This window comes from Anopheles gambiae, chromosome 3 (genome assembly GCF_943734735.2).
Source record: "Anopheles gambiae chromosome 3, idAnoGambNW_F1_1, whole genome shotgun sequence".
NCBI classification, from domain to species: domain Eukaryota; kingdom Metazoa; phylum Arthropoda; class Insecta; order Diptera; family Culicidae; genus Anopheles; species Anopheles gambiae.
In genome coordinates this window covers 78,423,261-78,448,675 of record NC_064602.1, presented here as the reverse complement: position 1 = coordinate 78,448,675, position 25,415 = coordinate 78,423,261, and the positions used below count along the sequence as shown (strand labels likewise).

The 25,415-nt window shown below is 41.1% G+C and overlaps 3 protein-coding genes across 3 annotated transcripts in view; all 3 read right to left on the bottom strand.

Annotated features, from left to right (window-relative positions):
* Window positions 1–24,760, bottom strand: part of LOC1270628 (ras-related protein Rap1) — a 50,738-nt gene extending 25,978 nt beyond the window's left edge. Inside the window, exon 1 of the mRNA XM_061654335.1 lies at window positions 24,706–24,760. The gene's annotated coding sequence lies outside the window, so the exon portion shown is untranslated. The remainder of the gene's footprint in view (window positions 1–24,705) is intronic.
* On the bottom strand, window positions 146–2,238 carry LOC1270630 (alkaline phosphatase). Its single transcript, XM_061656378.1, has 4 exons — window positions 1,994–2,238; window positions 1,851–1,892; window positions 600–1,777; window positions 146–529 (listed from the first exon to the last, which is right to left on the bottom strand). The coding sequence occupies exons 1-4, from the start codon at window positions 2,064–2,066 to the stop codon at window positions 185–187; spliced, it is 1,638 nt and encodes a 545-aa protein (XP_061512362.1). The 5' UTR covers window positions 2,067–2,238; the 3' UTR covers window positions 146–184.
* On the bottom strand, window positions 2,334–4,491 carry LOC133393075 (membrane-bound alkaline phosphatase-like). The gene is made up of 3 exons (XM_061656379.1): window positions 4,338–4,491; window positions 3,075–4,249; window positions 2,334–2,998 (listed from the first exon to the last, which is right to left on the bottom strand). The coding sequence occupies exons 1-3, from the start codon at window positions 4,408–4,410 to the stop codon at window positions 2,663–2,665; spliced, it is 1,584 nt and encodes a 527-aa protein (XP_061512363.1). The 5' UTR covers window positions 4,411–4,491; the 3' UTR covers window positions 2,334–2,662.
* Window positions 24,761–25,415: the final 655 nt, after the last annotated feature.

Here is a 25,415-nt window from a genome sequence, read left to right as displayed (position 1 = left end):
AAAACAGAATACATAAATCAATTCGCCGCGCATGCCCGCTGTCAGCTTTAAGTGATCGATTAATGGCGAACGACCTCCTGCCGAGTTGAGGTACACTCTGCAATGGATTTACTTTCCTGCGTCATTGTAAAGCACCGAAATGAAGTCCAATTTACATACTACAATACTTTATTAAGTAACGATCCTAATTCTCCGGACATGCTTTTAACCCGTTGCCGATGCAGGCGGCGTACGCCATCATGTGCGGTATGACGTTCTGCTCGTACGACCCGGTAAATAGATGCGCCCAAGGTCCCGAAGCATAGACAGCCACATCTTCGCCACCGTGCGTTTCCAGGTCAACCGGCAGCATGGCCGGGAATCGGAAGTCATCCGCGCCGGCATCTTCCATTTCCCGCACATTCGCACGGGTTCCCTTCGCTTCGTCCACGTGTTTGTAGAACCCAAGCCCATTGGCGTAGCTGATCGTCATGTACGGTATGCCATCCTTTCCGGTGCCTGCCGGGCCGAAAATATCCTGTCCTCGGCTCTGTTAACAAGATAAAACATTACGATGAGAAAATCATACCCTTTCCATTTGTTGCTGTCCATCTGCTTACCGGATAACCCGAAAAGCTGACACTGTGCGAATGGTCCGATGTGACCACAATCAGCGTATCTTCTTCGCTGAACTTCTTCCGCGCCAGCTCGATCGCTTTCGCAAACTCCACCGTTTCGTCGATCGCATATCGGGCCTGATTGTCATGATGTCCATGATCTATACGTCCTCCCTCCACAAACAGAAAGAACCCTTCCGGATTCGTACTAAGTATGTCCGTCGCCTTATCCACCATCTCGGACAGCGTCGGTTCCTCTTCAAGATTCTTATGCACCCGGTCCAGATTGTACACACAATGGCTAGGCTCAAACATTCCCAGTAATCGGTCCGTTCGGTGCGGATCCACCGCCATCAGGTCCGATCGTTTCCACACAAACGTACGGTTCTGTCCAACGGGTCCATTCTTCAACCACTCGTTGATCAAGTGTCTACCGTCCGAGCGATACCCACCCTGACCCGTCTCGTAGTCCTGGTGTATCTCGCGGTCCATAAACTCGCGACGCCCACCGCCCAAAATAACCCTCAACCGTGGTGCCGTCTCACCGTACACCAGCTGCTCCGCAATGTCGTCCACCTCGTTTGGGCTGCAGCCGTCCATCTGGACCCAATAGTCGTCCTCCCAATCGCGGAACGCAATGTGTGCGTACATGCCGGACGGAGAAGCATGCGTGACACGGGTCGTCGTCACGATGCCCGCATCCTTGCCCGCATCCATCGCCCACTGCCCAATCGAGGACGTGTGCGTGGTACGGTTCCGGGCCGCATTACAGTCACGCACCGGCACGTGCGCATTCACACCGATCGTTTCGTAATTGCCCTTCACACCGGTCAGATAGGCGGTGGCTGTGCAGGCCGAATCGGCCACCTGATAGTTCACGCAGTACGTCTTGGACATGCCAACGTACGGGAACTCTTCGAAAGAGAGCGGTTTCTCTTCACCGCCCGCATAGACTCGCGCCATCGCCACGGTGGAGATGGACATCCCGTCCCCAAGGAACATGATCACATTCTTCGCAACGTTAGTGTTTTCCTTCTTTGCTAGCAACTTTTCGACTGTTGCCTTTGCCTGATTGCGCCAGTACTCGATCGTTTGCTCCTGTGCGGCATTTTTGCTCTTCGGGAGGCCCGGTTTATTTTCATCCGGCAATCGAGGATGATGCCGTTTGTCACTGTCGTAGTCTAAACGAGATCACCACACAAAAGAAATATTATATTAAAGAACAAACATAATTTAAAATACTGCAACTATTACCATCTGGCAATCGAGGATGCTGTACTTTGTCGTTGTCGTATTCTAAACGAAAAAAGAATAGATCACCAATAATAATAATATCAAAAGATTCGTCTAAGATCATTTGCAATGATCAAATTTATTCGACAAAACTAATTTATTACCATCACTTAACGAAGGGTGCGCAACGCTGAGCGCGATGGTTACTATCAGCACAATTCCCACGGTTCGGTACATCTTGAACACTGTCTGACTGTTCGCGAGCAACTGGCGCGAGCTATATTCGTCAACCAAACGTTACCCAGCGACTTGAGCCGCTCTTGAGTGTACTTGAACAGCGCTATTGGATGGTTTTAAGATAATGGAGCCGTTCAGCTGATCGTGATGTACCCGTGATGGCGTGATAATAGGAACCGTGCGCGCCCCAGCTTGCAATCACATGAACAAGCTGACATTATCTCATCTACCTTCTCGCCCTGACGCATCTCGCCCCAGACACTGGTATTGATAAACATTTTGATTTTTATTGCTTGTAACATGGGATGATAAAAATTTGGGTATAGATTATTCTACTTCTTGCTTTTCTGGTGATATTTCTACACCAACAATCACCATTGTACTGGGTCGGAAGAATAAAGCGACCGCGTGGAACACTTCAACACGTGCTGCTGGGTTGCAACGCTTCCGCAAACGAAGCCTTCGCACGTGTAGCAAACGATAATAATACTCATTACATTAAGAGTATTTCTTGCATTGTTTCCTGGCGAAACTATTCGAACATTAGCTGTAGCAAGTAAACTATATACATTTCACAACTCAACACACTCTGCCGCTCAATCGCATGCCTTCATGCCACGACCGATGCACGATGCGTACGCCATCATGTGCGGTAGAACGTTCTGCTCGTAAGATCCCGTGAACAGATGAGACCACGGACCGGACGCGTACACGGCCACATCTTCGCCACCGTGCGTCTCCGAGTCCTTCGGCAGCATGGCCGGGAAGACAAAGTTCGACTTGGAAGTGTCCATCTGCCGAACATCCAGCCTAACACCGGCATCGGTATCCACATGCTTCTTGTAGCCCGGTCCATTGGCGTAGCTGATCGTCATGTAAGGGAGACCATCTTTGCCCGTGCCGGCCGTACTGTAGACGTCCTTACCGCGGCTCTATTGACAGGTCACAAAAAGAGATTGTACATTAAACACATGCTTCTATCACACTTAAAATCCTTTGCTCTCTTACCGCATATCCTGCAAAGCTGACACTGTGCGAATGGTCCGATGTTACCACAATCAGTGTATCTTCTTCGCTGAACTTCTTCCGCGCCAGCTCGATCGCTTTCGCAAACTCCACCGTTTCATCCAGCGCATACTTTGCACGATTGTCGTGGTGAGCGTGATCGATGCGACCTCCCTCCACAAACAGGAAGAACCCATCTGGATTTGTGCTAAGAATGTCCGTCGCCTTATCCACCATCTCCGCGAGCGTTGGTTCTTCGTCCAATTGTTTCTCCACCTTGTCCAAGTTGTAGGCACAATGTCCGGGCTCGAACATGCCAAGCAATCGATCCGTTCGGTGCGGATCCACCGCCATCAGATCCGACCGTTTCCAAACGAACGTACGGTTCTCTCCAACAGGTCCATTCCGAAGCCACTCATTGATCAAGTTCCTACCGTCCGAGCGATATCCTCCCTTGCCCGTCTCGTAATCTTGGTCCAGATTCTGATCCATAAACTCGCGACGCCCACCGCCCAGAATCACTCTCAATTTCGGTGCCGTCTCACCGTACACCAGCTGCTCCGCAATGTCGTCCACGAGGGCCGGATCACATCCATCATCCTTTACGTACTTGTCATTCTCCCAATCGCGGAACGCCGTATGCGCATACATACCGGCCGGTGATGCGTGTGTAACACGTGCCGTCGTCACTATGCCCGCGTCCTTTCCAGCGTCAATGGCCCACTGGCCGATCGAGGATGTGTGCGTGGATCGATTCAAGCCAGCCACACAGTCAGCGACCTGCACGTGCGCATTCACGCCAATCGTATCCATATTGCCCTTCACACCGGTCAGATAGGCGGTAGCCGTACAGGCCGAGTCCGGTACCTGGTAGTCTACGCAGTACGTCTTCGCCATGCCAACGTACGGGAACTCCTCGAAGTACAGTGGCTTCTCCTCACCGCCCGCATGGATTCGGGCCAGCGCAACAGTGGCGATCGACATTCCATCGCCCAAAAACATGATGACGTTCTTGGCGATGTTGGTGTTTTCCTTTCGCTTTACATGCTTCTCCACGGTTGCCTTTGCCTGATTGCGCCAGTACTCGATGGTTTGCTCCTGTTCGACGTTTCTTGCCGCCTTGATCGGTTCCGCTTCGTCCGGCAGCCTTGGGTGATATCGTTTATCACTGTCATAATCTTTAAGATTGAGATTTTGTAATTATACATTTCAGTTATTTTGATGCAAAAGTGTTAAACGTTCAACTCTCTAGCCAGTCTTCCTTACCATCGTTCAGCGATGCTGACGCTACGAAATGAAACAATAGAATAACGCAAAGACTTCGCACTGCTGTACGCATTTTGGGGCGGCTATGATTCCGGCACTACTCCGGCACTATACTCGACGGCCAGCAGTCGACTGGTGGTCCAGGCAATTTTAGACATTCCTGTTATATTACCCCTATTCAGCTTACATACACATGCATACAGCTACCTGATTGGCTCTGATAATCACTGATCACGAACCAATCTATCCCTGAACACGTTCCTGCTGGTCATCCTACGGGTGTGAGTTGAAGGTTTGTTTGTTTGGTTTTTTTTTGTCGCCTGCTGAAAGGCACGCGAATTTATCGCCAAACCAATTGTTAGGAAAAGGCGCAGTGCGTTGTCTAAAACGTGTTCACGTTATCATTCCATTCGCGGCTGCCTTACGGCTGCTCAGATTAACAGCATGGCCATGCTGACGTCATGAAATTAAACGAAATAAACTGTAATCGGTTGGACAAGGTTTTGGCAATTTAACTTTAATGTCAGATAATACCGTCTAGAAAAAGATGTATTGATATGCAACAGGCGAGTTGGTTAGTGAATAGTCAATAGCAAGAACAGCAAGAATAGCAAAGCTAAATCCGCATTTTAGTAGCCATTCAAAGTTCATTGATGTTTATCTCGAATGGGGGAGATACTCTCTCCAAGAAGAATGTTTTGAGTGATAACAACAGTGAATGCATTAATTTATTGTTTTCACCTGTCAAGATTTTGAAAACAAAACCATAGCTCCAATCTTGAGCAAACCTTCAGACCTTCAGTAATATCATTGTTTTGTTCATTGTTCAAACTTCAATTCAAATTATCCAAAATGGAGTAAAATTCATGATTGTATCGAAGCAACTAAGTGTAGCACCTTATTAATCTAAAGTAAATCTTCTGTTTTAATTTTTTTCCTATTCTTAGCTGCTAGAGGTTGGTATAGGTGAATGTGACTATGCCCGGTTAACATTTTCGAGATAACTAGAATACAATAAGGAAAAATCTTGATAGTATGTGTCTGCATAGAAGTTTCATTCGATTAGCGCAGCAATTTCTAGGATTCCTTAAAAAAACGAATGAAATTCGCCATTAGCGTTCCAAGATGAACAAAATTATTAATCCAACTCATCGGTACATCGCCTTCAACACTTGCATTATCTCTAATAATTTCTGAAGTCTTGTGTTTGGTGTAATGAGGTTGTCGAAAGTTTTTTTTTCTCCAAAAAAATAACGAATAAAAACCATCTCACCATTCCACTCTACGTCTGTTTAGGAAGATTGAACAAAACTACCACAGGCTTGGATATCGAAAGACGTAGCATTAAAAATGGAGAATATTTTACAACAGTTTGCTAAGGTTGCAGCTACTGCGTCATACCGATTCTTAGGAAATTTTTGTACAGAATGTCACTGTCATAATCTTTAGGATTGAGATTTTGTAATTATGCAAGTTATAGGTGAACTCTCACACACGTGGTTGTGATTATATTTTTCTCATGTGTTTTATTACAACGTGAGTTGTGAAGCAAAAACGATGTTAACGCTAACACGGTCAAGCAGGAAGAGAGCGTATTTGCTCGTGTGCTCTCTGACAGCCGCAGAGTTCAACCGAGTGAAAAGACTATGCCCTAACGTGGTACACTATTGTCGTGCAATATTGTACCAGTTATACCAGATGCACTGTTATAACTGCTCCGGGGGATTTAGATCGAGCGTCCTCGCACGATTCAATATCATACTTATACAAGTCATTTCATTTTTTTTTTCTCAGTTCAACATTAGGTACTATTTACAAACATATAAATTAGTCTAACCCTAAAATTGAGTCGCTAAACTACGTCCTCCGCTTCCTCTTTACTTTAGACTTATGTAACCTAATGAATCTACTATCAAAAAATGTTTTTCTTCGATTTTCCCGAACTGTAACCTTATTATATTTCGCTTTCTTTTTATCTTTTATACCTTGTCTCTTATTGTAAATGGTCTCATTTTCTAGGAATGTTGGATCGCCTTTTCTATTTAAGTTATGTTTTTCAATGCTCTTGTTTTGGTACGTTTGTAGTCTAACAATTACTTCATCGAATAGTTTTTTACTATTTTCTAAAATTAGTTCCAGATTAAGTGGCCTTGCATCGTTTTCTTTTATTCCAAAAAATACTTCTATTGGTTTTAATTTAGTTGCGCTATGTATAGTGGAATTGTAAAGGGAAGTTGATATCTTATAAATTTCCTTATTACATAAATCATTATATTTTTCTTTGATGCAAAGAAAAATTTCGGTCAAGGTTGAATGGAACCTTTCTACAATTCCGTTTTCTTCGCTGTGATTTGACGGAGTGTAATTAACATCTACATCTAATCTTTGTAATAATCCTCTTATTTCAATCGATTTAAACGCTAATTCATTGTCGCAGACTATTAGTTTTGGGGTGCCAAAAGTGGTCACAAGTTTGATCAAACTTCTTTTAACATCTACGATTGAACGGGATTTTAATGGAATAATCATTGCAAATCGTGATAATTTATCTACAGCTGTTAGGAACATATCTGGTTGAGAGATAAAAATATCTATGTGAAATATATCCAACGGTTTAGATGGAATAGGTGAGTGTGCAAATTTAATTTTATAAGGATGTCTTTCGTATTTACTGCTGAGACAAATTTTACATAAGTTAATAAAAGATCTAATTTTATCTTTCATTTTAATAAAAAAATATTTTTGTACGATTGTATTATAGTTTTCTTCTATACCTCTGTGTGCTCTATCATGAGTATGTTCTATGATCTCATTTTGTTCTTCCGCGGTAGTTACGTCTTGCAACATGCGTTGTGAAATTCTTAACTTTGAGGGCTTCATTTGTGAAAAATAAGTATCAAACACATCTTGCATCGTTTGAATAATTTCTACTGGACATAAAAAACATGTAATTTTTGATGAATGCAAATCATGTCTAAAAATTTCTATGAAATCCTCTACAGTAAATTCTTTTTTGTTTATAGTTGTTCGGAAAACATGGGGGAAAATTTCCTCAACTTTCTTACTATACTCATCCTGATATTTGAGGATTATTTGGTTTTTAAAAAAATTAATTGGCAATTCAGTCATTTGAATCGAATGCCCATTGTCACTTTTGGCTGAATGAGCAGTCATGCTAGTATTGTTAATTTCATTTGCCTGGGTTAATCGTGACAGCCCATCCGCAACAACATTTTGTTTTCCTGGCCTATGATGTATCTCATAATCATATTCTTCTAACCTAAGTTTATATCGAATTAACTTGCTATGAGGATCTTTTAAGTTCATTGCGTATGTAAGAGGTTTATGATCTGTGTACAGGGTAAATTTTCGTCCATAAAGATACGGTCTAAAATATTTACAGGCCCAATCGATAGCTAAAAGTTCCTTTTCGATGGTTGAGTAATTTTCCTCGTGTCTGTTAAGTGTTCGCGATGCGAATGCAACTGGTTTGTCCTGTCCAATAATTCCTTGCGAAAGTACTGCACCAACAGCGAATTTTGATGCATCTGTTGTAAGGATAAAGGGTTTTTGAAAATCGGGGTAAATAAGTATTTGGCTACTGCTAAGAATCTCTCTACATCTATCAAACGCTGATTTATAATCTCTTGATAGCACAATAGATTCTCCTTTCCTTAATTGTGCTGTCAGTGGTTTCGTTATTTTCGCAAAGTCCTTTATAAACTTCCTGTAATACCCTATTACTCCTAAAAACGCTCTTAACTCTTTTTCTGTTTGTGGAATTGGCCATTTCTGTATTACTGAAATTTTTTCAGGGTTGGGCTTTACACCTTCTGGGGTCACGACATGTCCAAGAAAAGCCACTTCCTTGCACAAAAATTCGCTTTTTGAAAGTTGAACTTTTAGTGAATATTTAATAAGAGTTTCAAATATCTCTCTAAGATTTATCAAATGTTCCTGTAGACTAGTGGAGAAAACAATAATGTCATCCATGTAGACAAGGCATTGATTTCCAATATGCGCTCGTAATACGTTATCCATTACTCGCTGAAAAGTAGAAGGCGCATTCTTTAAGCCGAATGGCATTCGAACGAATTCATAATGGCCATTGTCTACACTAAAGGCTGTCTTAGGTACATCTTTTTCATGTACTTCTATCTGGTGGAATCCGGAAGCCAGGTCAAGGGTTGTGAAATACATGCTTCGTCCTAATTTGTCTAAGATTTCTGTAATGTTAGGAATTGGGTAGCGATCGCTGACTGTTTTTTCGTTAATCCTTCTGTAATCCACTACAAGCCTCCATTTCTGCTTACCTTGCGCATCGTTCTTCTTTGGAACTATCCAAATAGGAGAAGACCATGGACTATTTGATGGTCGAATAATTCCTTGCTCCAAAAGCTTACCAATTTGTTCTTGCACTTCTTCTTTGTGACAGTATGGGTATCGATAAGATTTCGTATAAACGGGAACATCATCCTTTGTATTTATACGATGCTTAATAGCGTTTGTAAAAGTAAGTTGATCTCCCTCAACATAAAACAACATTTTAAATTGAGAAACTAGTTTTTCCAGCTTACTTTTCTCCTCACAATTAAGGTGATTTGTTTTTAATTGATTTATTACATCACACAGCTTGTGTCCCTTGTCCGGTATATCCTGTACATGTAGCGAAATTTCAAAGTTATTTATGTTGCACTGGAAAGGCTGTAGAAATTTTAATGTTTTTGGTAAATTATTGTTATTGTAGACGCTGACATGTGCCATTGAATCCGATGCATTGTACAACCCAGGAAGTATAAAAACATTTGGGAAAATTTCTTCCTCATTCTCTAAATAGAAATCACCATTGCTGCAAGAGGTATTAATGGGTATAATTTTACACTGCTTAGATTCCAATTTAATACTAGGAAAGTCGGAAAATTTTTTTTGCATAGAAATTTTTGTACCAGATATTTCCAAAACATTGTCGTTCGCAATAATTTTAGCATCAAGTCTACGTAAAGTTTCATAGCCTATTAAACCGTCAAAAAAGGGATGAAAGTCAAAGATGTAGAAGTTAAACTGATTAGATGAAGAAATTTTGGGAAAAGGGTTAAATTTTAAGTATTTGTCAACCTTGTACAACCCATTTACACTACGAACAGTTAGTGGCGCAACGTGAATTTTTTTCTCAGATTTTGCTAAACTATGGCTAATATAATTCTTATTTGCACCGGTATCTATCAAAAATTTCATATCAATTCCAAAGCGATTACGCAATTTTATGTACGGTATGAAATTGTCCATGTTTTCTTCTTTATTATTTGAATCTAAAGAAAAATTCAGATTATCAATATCATCATTAGCTGGTTGATTAACATTAGATAATTCCTCAACTTGAAAACGTGGTGGGCCATTTGACTGGAAAAAATTTTGCGGCTTGTAGCCAGGCTTCCTACCAAAACTATTTTGTGCACTTTGCCTTATTGATGGATCGACCTCCATTTTCTCTATTCGTGATGAAGCTTTACTCATGTTTGTATGTGTTGGTAGATGAGATGTTTGTTTAAATGCGCCTGCATGTGTCTCAAAACCACCTTTTTTATAACTTCTTTTTTCGGTTCTATTAAGTTCTTCTGCCAACGTATACGCGTCTTTTAACGAGTCCGGTTTGCTTGCTCGTATGAATTTAGAAAAATCCGAATTGAGCCCTTCAATAAATGCGTTTTTTATCATTAAACCTATCACTCTCATGATCGCGTTTTCATGTCCTTCATTTTGTTTATCAAGAAAAATGTTTGTTCTTATCTCACAAAAGAGCGTTTCACAATGCTCGTAAAAATCAGATAGAGAGAGATTATTTTGCTTTAGCTTCGAAATATCGTAAGTAAGTGCACCTAAATCTCGCCTTTCTAGGAAATGTTCTAACAATGATTCTTTTATAAGGGTCCAATTGAGTGGACAGTTCTTATTAAGTAAAACTTTGTTTGCTTTGTGCACAATTCGATTTCTGACATGGCCTAACCACATTTGATAAACAACACTATCCTCCGATCCGTTGCATATTGCCAACGTTCTTTCAACGGTGTCTATCCATGTTGTAATTGTATTGGTATTCCCCGCAAACTCCGGCAAATACTTAAGCGTATCTGGTATTTGCGTGAACCTTACAGCTTCGTCTACTGCTGCAGCCGCACTATTACACACGCGCTGATTTCGTAGTTGCTGTGTCAAGCTTTCTATTTGCTCCTGCATGCTTTTAATAGTGTCTTCCATTATAGGTCGTTCACTTATACTCACTACCACGGCGAAGCGATTGGGTTCAGGTTTGTTTCTGAGCAGCACGAATCCGCTGGTTTGCCTCCAGGGACGGTTTTACCGGATGCTCAGGATTCTCTTTCGATCGTTGCCACTCTTTGTAACCGGCTGATCCGCGATGGATGTACTCGATATCCAAATAATGACTCCAAGTGATGTTCGAAAGGGTCCGACTGCGCCAGTTATAGGTGAACTCTCACACACGTGGTTGTGATTATATTTTTCTCATGTGTTTTATTACAACGTGAGTTGTGAAGCAAAAACGATGTTAACGCTAACACGGTCAAGCAGGAAGAGAGCGTATTTGCTCGTGTGCTCTCTGACAGCCGCAGAGTTCAACCGAGTGAAAAGACTATGCCCTAACGTGGTACACTATTGTCGTGCAATATTGTACCAGTTATACCAGATGCACTGTTATAACTTGCATTACAGTTATTTTGATGCTTTTTCTAAGTAAATTTGCCATACTTTTCATTGTGTATATCTCCAGATCGGATTATCTACGCTTCTATTTATTTACTGCCAAAAATGCTGCAGCCAGTTATGATATAAAATTCAATTTTCACATCGGAATAAGCTCATCAACAGTTCTACGAACTGTGATGGAGTTAATGTTTGGACATAGGTAGACATAGGACTTATCTAATGTTCGGAATTAGTTTCAAGAAAACGGTTATCAGCAGTTTAACACTCTGGGCGCTGTGTGGCTCGGTTTGGAATCACAGCTTTGTTCACTCTCCTTTTCTGTGATTGGTCTCAGTTGTTGGACCTTTGAAGGTACAAAATATGTTCCAGTATTGGTATGGAATTAGTTTCTTTGCCGATATACCTGTTTGAGTAATTTCTGAATAGGACTTAGTATTGGGTGTGACTTTTGGAACTAAAAATGTTGTTCAAATAGTTGGAAGACTTGTGTGAATGTGGATTCAATTCTTGAATCAGTTATCGGTATAAACTCAAACACTGGCATTCACTCAGCGTCTGTTTCCAATCCAGAGTAGCTTGAAGTTCAGTTCGTGCAGGTCAGTAAACTCCGCATTAGCTATAGAGCTAAGTTCTAAGCTAATCAATCAATCAATCTATGCACATTAGCGTACAAATGGAGTTCTTGAAATTCTTCCAAAACCAACATCATACTTCATTTATGTGATCTTCAAACACAGACACAAAGCAATTTTGAAATAAAATGAAACAACCAGCTCAGATGTGCGTAATTGCACGATGTTTAACAGATTCAACTCACTCCTAAGAAGAATAAAAATGATATGAAACAATGTGAAGAAGATAATTTTCTTTTTCATCGCGTGCTTAAAATCCAATGAGTGGAATACTTTATCCCACAGATAAAGGCAGATCAAATAGCTTAATGCGCAAACTTTTCAAGCGCACTGTAAGCAGCAGTAAATGTATAACCTTCTAATTTTAGAGCCAACAATCGGATCAAATGAAATTACGTGCAATAAGGCTCAAACTGATTAAAAAACTGTTTTCAACAGGTAATATTTTCCTTTCCTAGCTCCTTATGCCCCCCCCCCCCCTTCTTATTCCTTCTAACCTCAAACCCGAATGTGGATACTGCCAACGTTTGCTGCAGGAAAGCTTGTTTGATTCGGGAAAACGCGTACGTCGGCCGTTTGGGCCAAGTAAATAACATTATCTTAAAAGGGAAAACTTTACACCATTCCCCATAAGCAACGATGTTTGCTTTAACAATGGCTGGCATAGAAGGTGGTTGGAAGAAGTTAGGGCCATGAATTTGGGTGGGGAGGGAGAGACTAACCAGCACAAATATTTGTTTTGAAAGCCGCTCAAAAAGCAGCTTTTTGGTGATGTGGTAGAGGGCAGAAAGGAGGGTGAGTTTTTAAAGCATTCTATTGCGCCGTTTCAATGCGTTTCCGGGATAAAACCACATGAGCCACCAAAGCCAACGACAGCTACGCTGAAAATGAGATCTAATCCCAGGAAATTGTAATATTTTATTTTACTTTTCATGTAGGATTTTTAGTTAATCCCTTTCATTCTGACAGGTTATTAAAGTAAGTCATTTTCACACTAAATATCATTCTAACTTTTATGGAATATTTAATTTAATTGAATAACCTTACCTAAAAAAAGGCCATCAATCAACACGGATGATAAATTTCGATACAGTAAGCAGTGACGCTCACGCACCCATACAGTAACCACTTCAAAGGTGTACCTGCTGTTCGTTAAAAACACTTCATCTCCAACCGGCTACTGTTGACAGCACGGCCATGATCAGCACCGTACATGGTGCCGCCCTTTAATCTCATCATTACGCGTTGGCGTGTTTGGGTAGAAGGATCCGGAAAAATAAACATTTCCCGGATCATGGTGCCTCCCTTCGACAAAGAAGCACAAAACGAAACACCCTTTCTCCCGAAATGGTGCCAAATTTTCCAACCCGACCAAAAAGTGAGCAAACTCCAAGAAACACTTCTGTCCCCTAATCCCATACCAGAGTGTGCCAGAGCAAGGTGCAACCGGTAAGATTGCTTTTTCAGTTTTTGGAGAAATCTTTTTTTCTTTTCACTCCTTACTCCGGGAAGCTCGTTCGTATGTTTGCGGTATATATGTGTGTAGGTGCTTCCAATTTATACGGTCGTGTTGAGTTGTGGTCGAATGTAGCTGTGCTTTTTTGTGTTCTCTTCTCCTGGGAGCAAGCACCACGCTGATGTTTTGTTTTGCCCGACCCTCGTTGCACCTCCATCCCACCGTGGCTCACGATCATCAAGTTCGTCGTGTCATGGGGCGACATTGTCGTGGCGCTGTTTTGGGAAGTTGGCAGTCGCCGAGTGGCTTAATTTAATCTATTAGACAAACCTGTGGTGGTACCGCTGGAGGTTCGTGCTTTCCGTGCTTCTGGCTGCTTGCCTTACGCTCCCTTGTGGTGAATAGGGATGTTGCTGTCAACGAGGCGACCACACCAACCAAGCAACCAAGGTGCTGGTGCCGACTTTCGCCGAATTTCGTGCGCTGGGACCGGCTCGTCTACTCGCTTTTTTTGTTTTGTTTGGTGAATACTCTCTCATTACCTTGATACAAATTGAATTATCGTGTATTATTGAAAACGATCAGCAGCAGTGGCGGTGTAAGAAAGCTTCTTTTTGCTCGGGTGTAAGTTGGGAAGGTGTGGGTTGGGAGCGTTTGAAGCACATTTCCCGGCAGATGGGTTTTATAATTCATGACCTACTTCTACGAAGCGCATGCCGTTGCTGGTTGCAGCTTTATGGTTGTTACACCTGTGCTAGAAAAATAAAGCAAAAAACCACACTTCACAAACCCCCCGCACGAGAAGCAAAAATAAGCTGCTCCTTTTAAATAAACATTCTTTACTAATTAAATGCAATAAATCAAACAATGGTAGCCTGGTTCGTTTTAGCCCCAACCGATAGCGAAATGATTTCCGCTTCGCATTCATTCCTGAGGTCCCGGTGCTAAATATTTCATCCTAATAATAGTAATAAATTAGCATTTCATTTGCGATGCTCATCCGACGCAACGGGCATACCGGCCGATTTTTGCTACTGCAGAATTAATTACATGTTCACACAGCACAGTGGGGAGGGGAGCTGTGCGGGGGTGTTGGTTGAGAATGGTATTTGCCTTGATTGCAGCTGTCTAGCGCGCAGTTTAAATTATTGTTTAAGTTCATGTAGTTTCACGAGATTATTTATTTTTCCTTAAATACATTGAACCCACTCATCACTATTTGTTTGAAGGTTTTTTTTTGTTTTAAGAGAAAACAAATTAATCTGTAGAAACCTCGTTTTAAAGAGCCTAATTATGTGTAATTGATGATAGCCTTTGCATTTCTTAGTACATTTGTTTTGCTTCAGGGTGCCAAAGTGGAAATCATCGATTGATGATGCTGGCATTTGGAAACTTGTCATGTACATGATTGGTACATCCCTATATGTCATGTGAATTCTTACAGTCAGCTGTATCTAAGTCTATATTTTGTGATTGTAACCATGTAAAACAAGACAGCGCTGGACCACAAAGCTTTTAAAAATACATAATTTAATGTACGTAAAATCGCCATTAAAAAAGTGACTTTGATTAATCTTTTATTCCGTAACATCCGCGCAGAAACATCCAGACTTTTTTGACGTTATAAATTGCCTAATACGTATGATTGATGTGTGCTTCTACACTTTTTACAACATTTCCGTCTCAATTTCCCCTCAATACAACATTTTAGTTTATTTAGATGTTACAGTCCATTTCCGAATTATTGTGTTAATACGTTCCGAAAACATCACCATGACTCAAATATTAGACTTTTGAGTCCTAAATACATTTGATAAATACATATTATTGATAAAATTAAATATTTCTTTCCATTAAATTATTTTCTTAGTGCTTTAATACTCATCGTAGGAGCACAATTGTACCGAATTTCTACATGCGGTTAGTCTCCGAATTGAGAACCGCGAAATTTTGGAACATACTGTATAGTGAAATTGTAATATTCCCTGTGAAAAAAAAACTTACAATCTAATGCACAAGTAACTGTGAAGAAACAATTTTTGGTAACATTTTGTATTACTCAAGTTGAGGTTTCTTCAAACATTCACTTGCATATTCATATCTTGAGCGTTGTAGCTTAAAGGTTTCCTCGCATAACATGAAAACAAACAAAAAGTGAACATCTACTGCGCATCCTTCCGAGGTGAACCATCCCTAAGCCAAACCTTACCCCGCAACCCACGCCAACACTCAACCTCCCGCAACAAAACAACAAAGACGCCCGAAGCCCATTAGCAGCCCATTGCAATTACAAACCATAATGCAATCATGCAAATTACACAAGTGCACTTACGGGTCATCAGGATGCAGCAACACAAACAGAAAGAGCGGGCGAGCAAGAGGGAGAAAGAGAAGGCATTGTTTTCCTTGCGCTTTCTAAACAGTGCGGAATCTTCAGGTTCCGCAACCGTGCCGTGCATAAGCAAGCATTCCTTGCTTTTGCTGCCTTGCTTTTGCAGCTGTCGCCCCGCTGTGGATGACCAGCGGCACGCTGCTGCTTCGGTATTTCGCCAGTGTGCTTTTGGCTCGAGCCCTTGCCGCCGTATGATGCTAATTGTAAATGCTAGCTCCATTGCCCAGGCAGATCCCGGAACAATGCCAAACTGCTGGAAAACTATTTTACTATTAGTGAGGTAGAGGGTAAAGGGTTCGGCTTTTTGAGAGTTTGATTGAAGATGGGCTAAAACTAACACAATGCATGAAAGGCATCCTAAAGCGTAGTGCTTCAATGAATCAGGTTTTTGATCGTATTAGCATCAGTCTTAAGGTCAGATTTTGCTTTCCTTTTTAGCTTCCAACCGATGTGTCCTGCATGTTTGGAAAGCTGCAATGGTTTCGTGTTGTACTTTAATTCCAAAGTTCTGTAATAAGATAGTTCAAAGAAAAGTTTCTTCTTAGGGAGACTTTCAAGTCAGCAGCTTGCTGTTGTAAATAAAACAGGAATATTTAATTGCATAACTTTTGGCGTTTTAAAGTAACAAACCCAATGTTGCAAATAATTCAAAATAAACGCCTTAAAGTATGCAATTTGTCTTACAAAAGTCCAATAGAAGAGCCAAAAACCAGACATGTAACATTATTGTATTTTTGATGCAGTATATTTTGAGCCGGTCTCGTAGTACAGTCGTCAACTCGTACGACTTAACAACATGCCCGTCATGGGTTCAATCCCCAAATAGACCGCGCCGCCATATGTAGGACTGACTATCCTGCTATGGGGGGGAATCAATTAGTCACTGAAAGCCAAAGCCCACAAGTGGGGGTACAGGCAGGCCTTGACCGACATCGGTTGTTGAGCCAAAGAAGAAAGAAGAAGAAAGAAATATTTTAAACAAATGGTACTTATTTAAAGCAAGTGAGAAGCAGCCGTTAGGTAAATATTGACGCTTATAAACAAATACCATACAAACACTTATAATCTGTTATTGTGAACACCGTCGCACGTTATGGCTCGCTCAATTAAGAATACTCCTCTGACATTGAGCTGTCCTTTGACTTTCTGAAATGATGCTAACTATAATTAAACGCGCTCAGCCGTACGTTTCGTGTACAAATCGTGCTGAAGGTAAGCACAAGAGCGTCAGCATCCTACACATTCCCGCACGTATGGGGACGAGCTCGCACGCCATCCATGCGCCATCCTGTCACTAGAAAGCTGTCTAGGAACTAATGTGCCTCGCTGCCTCTCACAAACCACGGTTGCTTTTAATCCAGGTGTTTGCTGTACGTAAGTGCCAGAACACGCAGAACAAACTGTACGGACTGACTTATTCAATCACATCGCCATACACACACACACTCTCTTGTTCTCTTCCCTTTTTGCGTATGAGCGCAACCATCTCACGGGAGGAAAGAACACTTCAATCCCGAAACAGGCCACAGGGGTATCGGAAAACACGGGACGGCTCGTCACCGCCGGCAGTGGTTTCCCGGTGGTACGATGCTCTTGATGGTTCTCCGGTTTTGTTCCATGCCACCTGTACCTGGCTGTACGTTAGCAGCAGCACGACGACTGCCAGCAGCAGCCGCAATCAACTCACCACTGTGTGAGTGTTTCTGTGTGTGTGTGCTTGCAAAGTAGCGAATGAATTAGAACGGTAATGAAAATAACTGTACGTCTATACACAGTCAGCTTGTCTGTAAATGGTGGGCAGCAGACGTTACATCGTACGGGCAGGCTCGACCATAATCCGTCCCCCTCCGCAGCCTTTGATCTTGCGTGAGTGCATGCGTGTAACGTTCTTCGGAGGCAGCTGTCATCGGCGTCGGTACAATGTCACTCAAACGAGGCCAGAACCGTTGCCGGTGTGTACCACCTACGCAAGGCAGCAAACAGCACGGAGTGGAAAATATGAATATTGCTTGCTGCTGCCGTTACACAAAAAAACACACACACACGTTTTACGACGAAGCCCGAGAGGAAGACATGTCAGATGAAACTGTTACCTGCATGTGCGACGGATGCGACATTTCAAATTGACTGACAAAGGCGTAATGAAAATAGCAGCGATGGAATTACTCGGTTAAGGTACACAGCGAAACTTTACTGGAGATTCATAAACCGAATTGAGTGGATGCAGAGGAATGTCGCGATGTGAAAGTATCGAGCAATTATGACTCCATAAAGCTTGAATAATGTTTTTTTTTAAATGAGGTAAAATTGCTCGAAAAGAGTCGTTAACTTTAAACTAAACATCGTGCAATCGATAGAGTGGGGCGCCTAGAGCTATGCAATATTTTTCTTTTTACAGACAATATATTTAATAAATTTCTAAAATTATATTTATTAAGTTGACTTTTTTTTTCTTTTGGGCCTTATTTTCACTCGATTTTAGCAAGAAAATTCATATCTTTTCTTATCAATTCTTAAGTTCGCAATTGAAAACTCACCTTCATAATCATTTGCATACATTTAGGCGCTATCCATTGTTAACAACCCAGGTGACAATTTTTAAGCTCAAAAATCGGACTTTCGGTCTAATTCCATTTAAGTGGAACCTTGAACATGCCTTATAGTGCTTCATGTTAAGGGAATTTGAGAAAAAAATCCTTTTAAAATCGTTTCGACTCAGATAATAACACACCCATACACAAGTTCTAGTGTTTTGAGAAATAATAATCCATACATTTAATAAAAATGTAGAACAAATATCACATAGCTGACTTTTTTTTAAACAATTTTACACAGGTGTCGTTATAATAAATACTTTTCAAGACCTGTTCATCATCTTACTTTTAGTTTACTACAACAAAATAAGTTGATTCTGCCCTCTTATTTGATAGTTTTTCCTGGCCATTTGATTCAATGCTACATTTAATCAGTTAGTGTTTGAGATATTATGTCCGGAGCATGCAGCATAAACTCGTGACGGACTTGTACTTAGGTAAGCTTGAAATCTGAAAAAAAACCCTGACTCTTTCGTCAAAAAGACGCTTATCTAATTTTCATAATCCACAAATGCTATTAGTTATGTGCTAAGTCTTCTTTTCCTATAAACGCCTTCACAATCTTTACGCTTATCTTTCGTATTAATTTGTGTATTTAAAACTTTTTACCTCCCCCTCTCCTTCACCGTTTGCTTAAGCAAAACACACAAAAAGTGAGATGAGTCCGCAACTAGCGAAACCGCCGCCGGTTGGGGTGATAAGTTTCAAATTAAATTACGCCAAACTTCCACGCCACCCAATCTTGAAGGATTTACCACCGTTGGAAGGATGCAACGGTTCACACCAGTGCTCTTTTGCCAGCCACGCTGCTTGTAGTGCGGGCTGCACTTGAGCGTTGATTAAATATCGAGCTCATAGTTTGAATTTTAATCAAGCGCTGCAAGATAACCGTAAAACTTCACCGACCGCGCGTGAAGGATCCGTCAATACATAGTCGCGCTTCGTTTTGGTCTGCCGCCTACCCTTTACTGTGTGACCCACCCGAATGGTGGCGTGTTCGGCGTTTCTGAGTGCAAGTAATCCTTCCCGGTATGGTGTGCACTTTCTTTGCTGGCTGCTATTACGCTGAACCAGATACTTTTCTCTTCCAGGCTGCTGCACGGACGGACGAGCAGCGTGGATGAAAACCACTCCACGGATAAACACGAACCCTATTGCTACCTTCGTTTCATTGTATGGAAAGGTCGGCACGCTGTTGTTACTGAACATCCAAGACAAACAAAACCGATCGATCGTAAGCAGATTATTGGACTGGGTAGCAAACTGGGTTGAAAATAGTTTTTCCTTTTCCTGGCCCACTTACCGGTGCAACCGTTGCATCTCCTGTTGCAACATGTTCACTGTGAACCAAGTGACAAGTGAAATGATTACACTTCAGTATAATCATTGCACAATGGATAGAACGCGGGACAAAACTATCGGAATTAAAATTTGAAATTAAAAACGTGCATTCTTATTACATTTATCATTTAAAGTACTGTAGATATTTTGAATAAGGATGCATATATGAAAAGGACATTTGATACATTTTGTTTATTCTACAAAAATAAAAAAAAAAAATATTTATATTTTTATACTACGATCTACTGGGCGGCTCCATTGTTGAAATAACTAGCAAATAACCAGCAAATTAAAACCTAATCAAAGAATCGTACACCTACACCAGCAAACTTAGAACAATAATTCACAAGAAAACCCTAAGTATATAAGAACGAAGATTTTGTCACAGCATTTCTTCTAAAATACACATTGTGAGTTGGTAATATTGTAACAAAAAGTAATTTATTGTATCAACAGATAATGTTCTTCTTCCAAACGCCACATCAACCGCTACTCTAAACGAAACGATTGACAGTACCACGTTCTTCTCATCCTTCAATCGAAATTAAGTGTGCAGGAAACTACACCACCTCCCTCCCGGAACGTTCGCACAGTGTTGTTCCTTTCCATTTCCAGCCAAACAAATAGCGCCAGTCAATTTGGAGGACTCTACCATTCCCCAAAAACCCGATAGCCACCCGAGAGCAGATTCATAAATTATTCCCGACCCGATTTTACCACCGGACGGGCCTTCGGACCGGTAGCGGATGCGATCGTAAACGTTCGTTCTGGGTACGGTAGACGCGGTACCACAGGAAAGCGAAAAACCCGAGCTCAGGGTAGATAATTGTACACGTAACATCACGCCAAACGGGGTTTTCACGGGGGCAGGACGCCGTGCCGACCGGTAAGACGCACACGGTACTTTATATTAATTGTCTCGGTAATCTTCACCGATCTGTGCTGAAACTGTTTACGAGCAGTTGCAAACGGAGGTGATGTGCGGGTGCCGAAAATTATTCAGCCACTCCCGCCAGCCGGAGGATGGTCAGATCCGGTCGTAGATCGTTAAAACGCTAATTGCGCTATCAGCTGTACTATTGTGAGCGGGGATTTCATTAGGGATGCTCGAGCCGCAGCGATAATTACGATAAGAAGCATAATTTAGCGTTTTATGATAAATCTTGAGGGGGGGTAGAGATCACTTTGCTACAGGACGTTGCTATTGGGTGGGCGTCGTAAACATAAGCGAATAGTTTGATTAGGCAGGGGTTAGGTTTGCGAAAATGCGAATATCAATATTTTGCTATCAATGTAGCGTAGGAAGTGATTTGCATAATCATTAAAAGTAGGAAAATTTCATATAACTCGCATAACTCATATCATGTTGCTCATATGATCCAATAAAAAATGCTTTTTTTCTTTTTTGTTCATAGCCCCAAAGGAGTGTTCTAAAGACACCCCTAAGTCTTTGAGATACCTTTTCATGATATGAACTCGATAAGTCTGACCTTGATGTTATTAATCCATTCATAATGTCGTTGGTTTAATATTCAGTCTTCGAAGACTAATTTAGTTTTGAAGGTTGGTCCCTTGATACAATCGTTAAACCGTACGTCTTAAAAACTTGTCCACCATGGTTCAAAATCTCGAGTGAACTGAACCCACTGTTGGAACCGTTGGGTTGAACCTATTGGCATGCATAAACCAATTACCTGAATTTGACTCTGATTCATTCGAGACTAAATGAATTAGTCCCAGACCAAGTATATCAAGTAAAATTTCTAATTTAAAGCGTGATGTCTCTAGTGATTTGAAACAAAGAACAGTCACATATGCATTTATATGACAAGAAAAATTTCACTTTGCTTGGAGATGGTTTGTTATGCTTGCAGTAAAATATGTGAAAGAATTTAAACAAATTGGTAATGAGTAACTTTTAAATAATTGTAGGTTTTTATCAATACTTACAAGAGAACGCTCATTTTAGGTAAAGTATTGGTAAACATTACTATGGGAAAATTGATGATAATGATGATGATGAACACTTGAAAATCTGTAAATTACTATTATTCTGTTAAAAATTGTCTCCATAAAACTTGTTAAAAATGAAGCTGTATAATCTTACAATTATTGTAATTATATGGAAACAAAGCATTATATTAAAAAGCGACCGATAAAGGACGCACTAATGTCAACAGGCTGTTTATGGTCCGTTTATAGATGAATAATTTCAAAAATATTGTTTCACTTTATATAAAGTAATCGTCATAGTTCATTTCATGTCATTTTCCAACTAAAATTCATTCACTCTTTATATTCCCGTCTAAAGCTTATAGGATCATCACATTTCATTTAATCATCGCAGCAAAAACGCACCGCATTAAAACGTGTCCACTCAGGAAAGACGACTGGCTCATCAAAACCTAATGATTAATAAACTATCTTTATTGATTTCCTATTTTCGCTCCCGGCAAACAACGCTCTCTACACGTACACGCATCCTGCCAAGAGGCAAACAAAAGTCCATCATTTTGATGACTCGACTCGAATCCCTGCTCTCCCTGCTAGCGAATAATCCCTGTTCCCGGGGCCAAATTTATGGGCCAATCAATGCTGGTGCAATATGATTTTCTACGATATCACACTTCCCACCAGCAGACAGATGGTTTGAAATGTTGTTCCCCAGTCCACTCTCCTTGTATTCCCTTCCATGCTACTTCCCTTTGGTTGCAATATACATTTCATCGCAGCGGAAAACGTTATTTATTTTCCGCTTATGATTCAGCACCTCTTCGGCAGCCCGTTTTAATATCGTGACACGAACACTTTCACCAATCATCGGCACTCGCGTATGCGCGCCTTGATGTCGGCAGCGGCATCACCGCCAGAAGGAGGACAGCACGGCAAAGCGCAATCAAAAATGTAGCCATAATAAATTGCCTGTTTTTTCTGCACACGCCACATGCCGGCGGTCGTAGTAAATCGTTATCACTAGTGGTAGCGTATCGGGCTTATCAGAACACATTCTTTTTTTACAACGGCGTCTTAGAAAACAGGGTGAAACACATGGAGCGGTGAAGGTGAAGAGGTATTTATTACACACTTTGAGCTGAAGGATAAGGAACGACTTTAACGAATTTAAGTTAGCATCCTCATGGTGAGCTTGGGAAAGACGGTACTGATGATATCATCATCTTGCAGGAGTGCTATTCCAAAAAAGAAGCAACATTCATTTCGCCAATAATCTACCACGCTCTCTGTTGTTCATTTTCATTCCTCTTAGCCTCTCTCTCTTCCATTCACGATCGTAAAGCTCTTGGTGCTTGCTGGCGAATGGTACGCAAGCTACCACTACAAGCTTCCCACGACCTGCTAAAGCAGCTGGTAGCTGGCGCAAGAGTTACAGCATTAATTAGCGCCCTTAGTCTAAACAGTTGTTGCAGCAGGAGAAGATTTCGTGGGCAGGGGACCAGTACGGAAGCTGCACTTGGTTTGGAAAATAGGTAAAGTTTCACGCCAGCCGAAGGATGTTGGTTTCCCGGTCATTAACCAAGCGTTTGTTGTGTGCGGGATAATTCGCAAAGTTTTGTAATATCTTACACACAAAAAAGACAAACGCCGGCTTCTGCTTGCATCCGGGGCAGCGGCCGCTCTTTGCTTAGCCCTTTAATGGTTAGTAATTTGTACTAGAATGCGATGAACTTAATTTTTTAAATTTCCTGCATAGGAATTTAAAAAAAAGGCTACTTTCGGCATGTTTTTCTTCAATTCTTTAATAAAGGATCGCTCAAGAAGAAAGCATTTTGAGCCATTGAGAAACGTCTTGAAAGTATAAATTGCATTTCTAGTTAGAATTAAGCGTGTTCTGTTTGCTTTTCTTTCCACGTTCATTTGTGTACCTCTTGCATAAATTTAGGCGCTCCCATATACTATGACCATACCTAAAAGCTAAAAACATATAATTTTCAATGCGTACTGCTCGTTAAAAACGCTCAGATGCTGCTTTAAGTAATCCACAGAATTCCCTCTACCACAAAGCCACTTCGAAAAGAATGGACATGAAATATTTATACCCAATGGATCATTTCGTCACAAACAGCTTCTTCTGCACAAACAACAAAAGCTGCTGCGGTCTCGCTGCGGAGATATTTCTCATCAAAATCAAGCCCGAGCCAAATGAAGCAATCCTCGGTGGAATTTCTCTCTGCGAACAAATCTCGACAAATATGCTGCTGAATGAAAGGGATGAGTAGCCCCCCCCCCCCCCCTCCCACTACCCTCTCGATCGACCAGGGACGAAGATACAGGGTTTTCGAGGATTATATAGACATGTTCAGCGAGTTGTAGATTCGTTCAGGCATATAATAGACTCTTTCAGCGAGATATAGAATTGTTCGGAAGTAGGTGTAGACATGTTCGGTTATACTGTAGAGCTGTCACTTTCGTACCCCTTGGACTGCAAGTTGGATCATTCTCATCAGAAGGTAAACAAACGGTTTTCGAAAAAATATGCTTTTTTCAACTAATTTATGTATTAAACAGCTTGGAGAATGATTATTAGCTACTTTTAGGACTTTTAAGAATGAAAAATTGAACCCTGCGGCACAGTGTGTAAACAAAACAAATGACAGCTCTACAGAATCGCTGAACATGTCTACACCTACATCCGAACAATTCTATATCTCGCTGAAAGAGTCTATTATATGCCTGAACGAATCTACAACTCGCTGAACATGTCTATATAATGCTCGAAAACCCTGTAATCAACAAAACCCCCCATTCATATCCGTACAATCTCAGTCACGGTTCGTGTACATGAGTTATGATTCCGAATGGATACATTAGCCGATTCGGTGTGCTTTACTATGGACTAGAATTCTCCAATTAGTGGGAAGCTAGTCGATGAGTAATGAATGTCATAATTAATACCCGATGGAGCATTATTGGAACTAAGCGATGGTTATTAGTTCCGGCATACCATTCACCAGGACGCGTTGGTTGAATATTTCGGTGCAAAAATTGCATAGTGCGTTTCAGAGCTAATTAATGATTGATTTAGGATATAAATTTTACTAAATTATTTGACAATAAGCTATACGTCGAAGCATTTTAAAAATGATAATGGAAATTTGAATCTGCTAACATTATGTGAACGTTCCTTTTCCTATTGCTTACAATTCAAATTATTATACAAATTTGTCTTTTTTAAGCCTTGCGATTCAAATTTTAGCCTTTATTTAGCGCTTACCTTCTAGGTTTTTTCTTTTCAGACACGTTTTCACCAGCTGTCGGTTGCTATTCCTGAAAAAAAAATGCAACATAAATGATGGGAGGTATTAATAATGGTGGCGCAGCAATAACCGATAGCGCTGAATCAAGGTGTCGGAAACCCGATATCAGCAATAAAATATGATAGCCAAAGTCATTTACAACCATTAGCGGTGGCTACCACTACTGCATCGACCAAGCCAGCCCCCAAGCCCCCGGGCTTTGGCGTGAAGCGACCCGTCTGTACCCATTTGTGTGCTACCATTCGTCTTGTGTGCACCACAAATCGATGGTTGGTTGTGTGAACGATGTGAACGAGAGAGAGAGAGAGAGAGGGAGGAGCAAAAACTGTACCACAATTCATCCATCCCGTGTTGTGATCCATCAAAAACAACCAACACTTGACTACCAACTGTATCCGAACTATTCTGACGCTAAGCTGATCGATACAACCGATCGAGTAGAATGGCATCGGGTGCAACAACTAGGGGAAAGCGGGGCAAAATGGGCATGTTAAGCAGTTTACTGAATATTCCTTTGAATATGCCACAAAACACAATTTTTCTTTCATTATTGTATGCCTCCATCATTTATCTATGGATTAAAATTGCCACATAGAATGAAAACAACTTAAAAACAATAAAATAATGTAAAATAAAAGTTGATGTTTTACGAGAAGCTATTTTGACA

What these genes read in the sequence shown, in the direction of transcription:
- LOC1270630 (XM_061656378.1), bottom strand. Translation starts at nt 2,066, where the DNA reads ATGTACCGAACCGTGGGAATTGTGCTGATAGTAACCATCGCGCTCAGC. An exon ending in GCATCCTCGATTGCCAGATG is followed by an intron (nt 1,778 to 1,850) that starts GTAATAGTTGCA and finishes GATCTCGTTTAG; the next exon opens with ACTACGACAGTGACAAACGG. An exon ending in TCAGCTTTTCGGGTTATCCG is followed by an intron (nt 530 to 599) that starts GTAAGCAGATGG and finishes TCTTGTTAACAG; the next exon opens with AGCCGAGGACAGGATATTTT.
- LOC133393075 (XM_061656379.1), bottom strand. Translation starts at nt 4,410, where the DNA reads ATGCGTACAGCAGTGCGAAGTCTTTGCGTTATTCTATTGTTTCATTTC. An exon ending in GTCAGCATCGCTGAACGATG is followed by an intron (nt 4,250 to 4,337) that starts GTAAGGAAGACT and finishes TCAATCTTAAAG; the next exon opens with ATTATGACAGTGATAAACGA. An exon ending in TCAGCTTTGCAGGATATGCG is followed by an intron (nt 2,999 to 3,074) that starts GTAAGAGAGCAA and finishes ACCTGTCAATAG; the next exon opens with AGCCGCGGTAAGGACGTCTA.